We start from the raw sequence: 7,727 nt of genomic DNA on the forward strand, positions 1-7,727 counted from the left end.
TTTTTTTTTTTTTATCATATGACCAGAAAATGAAAGAAACTAGGAAAACAGTGGTACCTAGAGTCATAGTGGCCACACCCAAAGTCAAAGAACAAGATTTAGTGTCAAGAAGTAGAGAAGGCATCACTACCAAAAGAGAGCAAGTTCAAATAACTCAGGAAAAGGTGAATACTGATATGTGAGATGAGAAAAGTTCACCTTTAAACTGACTTCTAGTAAATCATTAACTATGATGTGGTATGAATTATTAATCTGTATTTTCCTTTTTGAATCCCAAACTAAAAGAAAATGGTAAATGTGTGACTGCTTACCCTTCACTTTATCTGCACATTTGATTTTCATCCATCTGTAACATTTATAATTCACTTTATTCATCATTGTTTTTTGCATGAAGATTAGCATTTTTTAGCCTGACTTAAAAAAAAAAAAAGTAAATGGAAGCATCTGGAGTTATTTTTTATAGCTAACATTTTTAAGTTTTGCGATTCCTAGTCAGTGTGTGCAAACATTGTCAAGCGAAAGTTAACTTCTCTTGTGTATTTAACCCTGAATAACTTATCTTGCATCTCCACTGGCGGTGGGGGGGGAACGGGTCATACCATGTGTGTCTGAAGTCCTACGCAATTTAAACCTTCATTTTACTGTAATAATCAGATGAGAAAGGAAGCTGAGAAAACTGCCTTGTCTACAATAGCAGTTGCTACTGCTAAAGCCAAAGAACAAGAAACAATACTGAGAACTAGAGAAGGAATGGCTGCTAGACAAGAACAAATCCAAGTTACTCATGGAAAGGTGACTATTCCAAGTGTGAAATCCTTATTATAACACCTTAATGACAAATCTTAGAATTTCTTATGTATGAGACACTATTAACCTATTTATATTTTAAATGATTAAACAATTGGAAACTGAAACGCCAAATTATTTATTATTGTTAATATTATTACATAATCCTTTCCCCACTGATCTTTTCACTATTATTTTCCATTTTTTATTATTAACATCTAGAAATTCTCCAGAAGGTGGTGATTAAAAGTGCATGCAGGCTAATTTTAATAAACTCCACGAACATTAAATATATATATATGTAAATGATAAATCTTACTGTCAAGAAGATGTCTGTTTTGAGAGGGGCATTAAATTCAGTATATTATGTTGAAGATCATAGACTTACTTCAGGAAATTACCTGTAATTTTCTTCATGTGTAAAATTATCTTTTTCCCCCTGTAAATATGAGATGAGAAAAGAAGCTGAGAAAATTAGTGCCTGCTGTAGTAGTCCCACTAAAGCTAACCAAGATACAATATTAAAATCTAGAAAGGAATTATCCAACCAGAATAAATACACATATGCCATGAAAAGGTTATTTGTAGCTCTGAAATTTCCATATTTCATATTATCTTATTTCCCATGACTTTGTCATCTACCCCAAATGAGCTATTTACCTAATTTTATTCGTAATTGCTTATACGGTGTTTGAAAATTGCAATGAAAGTTTTTCAATTCTTTTAGCATCATGGTTGAGTCCTGTCTGTATTTCTCTGTGTTGTTTCTATCTCTACCTTTTTGGTTTTTCTTTTTTCTAAGACATGATTTAAGATCAACTTTTAAACACTTACTGAATGGCATATCAGCCTTTCAGAAGTCTTATCAATGAGAGTAATTCTAATATATAACATACTTCATGAGTGATTATATTTGAATTTTTATCTGAATCCCATACATAAATTTGATTATCTTATTTTTGTTGTTAAAAATTAGCTAAGAATGGAAACTGAAAAAATGTCTATGCCCAAAGTAATAGTTACTACTGCAAAATCTACTGAACCAGCCACACTGCCAAGGACTAGAGAAGGATTTGCTATTAAGCAAGAACAAATACATCTTATTCGTGAGGAGATGAAAACTGATGCTGTGGAGGTGAAAACCATTGTTTCATCCCATTTCATCATCTGTCATAACTTTTCATTCATCATGAGTCGTTTTGCTCCTGGTGTTCCATTTAATTGTTTAACTGATCAACAAAACATTAAAGAGACTGTTAAATTCAGTCCAGTTCCTCCAGTGGAAGTTAACATTTCTAGTTGTGAAAAGCGAGACTAAATAATACTTTTCTTTGTGTCTCCTAAATTAATTATCAGCATTTAACTGTATGAGTTTGGGTCTCCTTGTCCAACTTTCATTCTTGGCTTACCTAGGTTCCAGAAACATGAGGAACGTTAGCGTCCACTAAGAAATAAAAGCAGCTACCAGCATAGAGTATGCATTTTTAGTCGTCCACCAAACAGCATAAGTGTATGAATTTGATATACATTAACGCAGGAAAAAAGTATACAAATGTTTCCCCAATTTACAATATTCTACTGTAATTAAGACTCTTTCTTGTGTAAGTTTTAAATTAAGAGCAAGATCTATATATTTCAGTTGGCAAATGACAATTTCTTTGAGCCTGAGTTTCTCATTGTTAAAATAAAACTAAAACTCAACCTTACTACCTCACAGATTGGTTCAAAGGTTCAAATGACATATAATGTAAATGCAAACACTCTACAAGTGTTTATACATTATATATTATATAATGTATAAATTATCTTATATATTGTATACTATGTATTATTTATATATTGTATACTATGTATTATCTATAGAGATATATAAAATATATAGAGAGATATATAAAATATATGAGATAATACATAGTATACAATATATAAGAATTTATACATTATATAATATATATAAGCTGTGAAGATGTTAACATGTTTTTAAAATCTGTAAAATTAAAGTCAACTAATAGCCTATATGGTTTAAAAAATAAAGAAACAAATAAACAGATGAACATACTTAACTCACCTAAGCCTCACATATATTCTACAGTTTCTTCTCAAATGCAATCTGAAGATGGCATTTGTAATTCTTCAAGGCAGTTTAATTAGATTGTGGCTTCTTAGAAGGAAGCACTGGATAAAGCCCGTGATCACTAAAGGCCCAATTCCATCTCAAAAAACCCTTCATTTTTATCTTAAATGGTTCAGATAATAATTTTAACAGATATACAGGTAGCATTCTTGAAAAACATTTCAGATGCAATCTAGATTCTATTTTCAGAAGAAAAGCAAACTGCACATAAATAAAATATTCCAGCATTACTTTTAAAGAGCACTGATGGATATGGCAATTTGATTTTTTCAATATACTCTTTCCAAGTATTACATAGAATCATAACATGTAAGCCACATCAGCTGATTTGCCTTCTTTAAAAGAAAACTCCTTTGCAAAATATGTTCCCATTTATGTTAATCAGATTCATGGAAATGAGAAAACATTTCTGTTTTCTTCTTCCTTTTAACTCCTAGTAAGAATGTCAGTAAATTGAACTTCACTGTAAAAGTTTGTTCTCTGAAATCCAAATATGATAACACTTTTTCACTTTAATCACAGCATCTTCATTTATATATTTTAAGAGCAATATTTTCTAATAGATTAAAAAATTCTTATCCCTAGGGAATCATAAGTAAATTAATATGCCTCACTGTGTGTTCATGAGCTTTCATGTTGTCTCAGATTTGCATGTAACTGTACAACTTTGTAGCAACTGATTCTTCTTAATGGGTTTATGATGGTATTTGAGTAGATTTTTATCATCGCCGTCATTGTGTCAACACGAGACTAAATGATCAAGAAGATAATAAAAATAATTAGTGAAGATAACCACCTTTAAAGTTCTGATCTCCCAAGTGCTAATTGACTGCCTCATATATAATCTTAGAAAAACTCAAAATCTTCTTAGTATTTTATACACACAGTGTGCTGTCCTATGTTGTATGTGTGTGGTTTGATGTCTAGTCTAAATAAACGGATGTATATAGAGTGTATCTAACTAGATACACTAACTAGATGTCTACACATCACAATAATCAATGAAACATTAAGGTCCTAAATGCATCCATGAGTTATATTTTTGGAGACATTAACATAGCTATATAACATGGGTGCCATCTGACTATCATGCCTTTAGGCATTTGTCTGTTCTTGATGACTATCTTAGGAAGAGATGTCCCAACCTGACTTTGACATTGCTATGTATTAATTCTGGAAACCTTGTCTCCAGGTGGACGATGGGAAAAAGGCGGAAGCTGTAGCAACAGTTGTTGCTGCAGTAGACCAGGCCCGTGTCAGAGAGCCCAGAGAACCCGGGCATCTTGAAGAATCATATGCTCAGCAGGCCACGTTAGAATATGGATATAAGGAGCATGTTTCCGCCACAAAGGTAGTTGAGCATCCCCAGCGTCCAGCCTCAGAACCCCAGGTTGTCCCTAAAGCAGTCAAGCCTAGAGTGATCCAAGCTCCTTCTGAGACTCATATCACAACTACTGATCAAATGGGAATGCATATATCATCACAGGTGAGTCTGCACCTACTGATATTTCACCCTATTCATGGGAAAGCAAGCTTAACTGCTGTGGTCATCTGGTGAACAGTGGTATCACTGAGTTTCATTTCAATGCAGATTCAGAAAACTACAGATCTAACAACTGAAAGATTAGTCCATGTGGATAAACGCCCCCGTACAGCAAGCCCTCATTTTACTGTTTCAAAAATTTCCGTTCCTAAGACAGAACATGGCTATGAGGTAAGAAGTTATAGAGCATGACAAAGAAATGTTTAGCTCAAAAAAATAAGTAAGGCGTGATGTGGAGTATCTTGACACAAGCCAGTGTGGACTTTTTTTTAGTAATGTCTATGTGTATTCATGGTGGACTCAGAACCCCTCAAGTTTGGTTTCCCTGCAGGGTGAGCCTAGAGTAGCAAGCAGGTAGTTATCTTACACCTCTGAAGAGACACAAATTCATGCATGCTTCTCCCTGTTCCACATTTTGTAAAAGGTAGTATATTACACAGTTTACTTTCCCTTGTGCTATGAGACGTTTCAGAATAACTTAATCAAGAATGTATATCAATACTAAAGACAGATACTGAGAAATGATATATTTATATACTCAATATAGCAAGATGGAGAAGTGGTGTTCTGTGGTGGTCAGGTTGGACTGTGGAGTCAAACAGCCCTGAATTAGTGTCCTAGCTCTGCCTTTATTAGCTCTGTCATCGGGGGCAAGTTAACACATATAAAAACCTTAGCAAGTTGGCAGCACATAATAACCCTCAATTTTCATCACTATTATTTTTATTATACACATCCAAGACATAGAATCCAAATCTTGTATGCCTTCAAAGAATTGAAGATTACATTTAATACCTATATTTGGGATAGTCCCAATTTACTATTGAAACTAAATAATCATAGACAACAACAGAAAGAAAAAAAAAAAAGGAAGGAATCCTTTAAATTATTTTTCTGAATGTCTCCATTTTCACATTTCAAACAGATTTGTGGCTGAAACCTAAATGTGCTATTTTAAAGTAGTTCTTGGAATTTTTCAAATATTTTAGTAATTTCTCAATTTTGAATTTCTCACTGTAATATTTTCAAGTGCAGTATTCACTGGGATGGTTAAATAAAAATTCATGACTGAGCTTTAGGAGACCTTCAGTCCCTTTATGATGAGAGTGTAAAATAAGGAGTTCTTAATACAACTCTTTAAAAAATATATTTTCAACATAGTTTACAAAGTGGCAGGAATGACAATGAGCTTTAGAACTGGCTTATCTCTGACTTTTCACTAACTCTAAGAGTGATAATGAAACATTTAAAAAAAAAAAAAAAACAGACCATATAGAAAATAGACTCAGACTCACCACAGGAATGCTAGTGGTGAAGCACTTCTAAATGATGACTCAAATGACAGTTAAGTGACTTTATTTTCTAACTTCATTTCCATTTAGGCATCAATAGCAGGAAGTGCTATTGCCACATTACAAAAAGAGTTGTCAGCCACATCCTCTGCTCAGAAGATCACCAAATCAGTGAAGGCACCTACTGTGAAGCCTGCTGAGACCAGAGTGAGAGCAGAGCCCACCCCCTCACCCCAGTTCCCCTTCACTGACACACCAGAGACTTACAGAAGTCAAGCTGGCATTGCAGTGAAAAAGGAAGTAGGGGTGAGCATCACTGGTAGCACAGTCCGTGAAGAGCGCTTCGAAGTACTTCATGGGCGTGAAACCAAGGTTGGTCACTGACTTGCACTCCATTGTTTGATCCCTCCCTACCAATCAGGGCCAGGTGTTCCGCAGTTTGTACTACAGAAGTAGTCATCCAAGCGTCTTGCCCTACTCGAACTTAATTTTAGTGTGTCAGAGCTCTTTTTCTCAAATTATTTTCTGATTTTGCATGTGTGAAAAGTTTATGAAATTTCCTCTCATTTCATGGGTATTTTGTAACATCCTTTGTAAAATTCGTAGGTAACAGAAACAGCAAGAGTACCTGCACCTGTTGAAATCCCTGTTACTCCACCAACTTTGGTCTCGGTGAGTGAAAAAGTTGATTGCGTTGGACCATATGAGTACCTGGTACAAATAGTTTTAATATGTGCAAAGATCAGTTCTCAAACTGGAAAATGGCATTAGTAGTTTACAAATGCTAATTTTAAAACCATGTACTATTTAGCAAAGAAAACGGGAATTCTATGTGACAACCATCAGTCATGTAGTCAACAGATTTAGTGAGTTTCTATTATGTCTAAGGCATTATTGAAACGAATATGGAGATATATAAAGACAAATTCAGCTATCTGAAGTCTTTGCCTTATTATCAGAGAAATTATACATAAAAAGAAAGGTAAAAATATAGAAAGTGATAAACACCTCAACAGAGGGAGGATCCAGAGAAAGCATAGATTACTTCCAATTGGCAATAGCACTGAAAGCTTTGTTGAAGAGGTAGCATTTGCTGCTGAGCCTTCAAGCTTTGTTAAGATTTGAATATGTGAGTATCACAAGGGTACAGAGTTGCCCCAGTATATCTTATTAAAAGAATTCCATCTTACCAACTAGAAAACAAATGCCTTGCATTTATCTCAACTTTGGGATATTCCAAATTCCAAAGGAGTCTCGATACTAGTATTTCCAGAGTACTAATTTCAAAAAAAAAAAAAATTATGGCAATTAAAATATACAAGTTCAAACCCCCACATTTGCTATAACATATGGAGATGATAAATAAATATGCACATATACCAATACTATATTCTTTTTCTTCTCTTTTCAGGGCTTAAAAAATGTGACTGTTATAGAAGGTGAATCCGTCACCTTGGAGTGTCACATCTCTGGATACCCATCCCCAAAAGTGACTTGGTACAGGGAAGACTACCAAATAGAAAGTTCCATTGATTTCCAGATAACCTTCCAGAGTGGAATCGCTCGTCTTATGATTCGCGAAGCCTTTGCAGAAGACAGCGGGCGATTTACTTGCAGTGCTGTGAACGAGGCTGGGACTGTCAGCACATCCTGCTACCTAGCTGTGCAGGGTTAGTGCCACACGCCCACCACCCTTCTATACATGCCATCACTCTCATTCCTCACTTCTCAGCTGACACTTCCTCCCACAATACAATTTCTCCATACTTCATAATGATGGCCCCTTCCGGAATTGGGGTGTAGATTGTAAAGACAACTTAATTGTCATGCTAAGCAGAAGTCACTAACAAAATGGACTAAAGGCCTAACTTAAATGAGAAATTTCTGTCTTCTTCCAGTGTCAGAAGAGTTCGAAAAGGAAACCACAGCCGCGACTGAGAAATTTACACAAGAAGAGAAACGGTAAAACATT

General features: G+C 34.8%; 1 protein-coding gene across 1 annotated transcript in view; it reads left to right on the plus strand.

Annotated features, from left to right (window-relative positions):
- The window catches only part of TTN (titin), a 267,443-nt gene that overhangs the window by 18,096 nt on the left and 241,620 nt on the right, over positions 1-7,727 (plus strand). The window contains exons 14-19 of the mRNA XM_011359980.1: positions 4,113-4,406; positions 4,512-4,634; positions 5,846-6,127; positions 6,362-6,427; positions 7,167-7,425; positions 7,654-7,717. Coding sequence (XP_011358282.1) covers positions 4,113-4,406; positions 4,512-4,634; positions 5,846-6,127; positions 6,362-6,427; positions 7,167-7,425; positions 7,654-7,717 — 1,088 coding nt within the window. The remainder of the gene's footprint in view (positions 1-4,112; positions 4,407-4,511; positions 4,635-5,845; positions 6,128-6,361; positions 6,428-7,166; positions 7,426-7,653; positions 7,718-7,727) is intronic.

Source organism: Pteropus vampyrus, unplaced genomic scaffold (genome assembly GCF_000151845.1).
Source record: "Pteropus vampyrus isolate Shadow unplaced genomic scaffold, Pvam_2.0 Scaffold2, whole genome shotgun sequence".
NCBI lineage: Eukaryota > Metazoa > Chordata > Mammalia > Chiroptera > Pteropodidae > Pteropus > Pteropus vampyrus.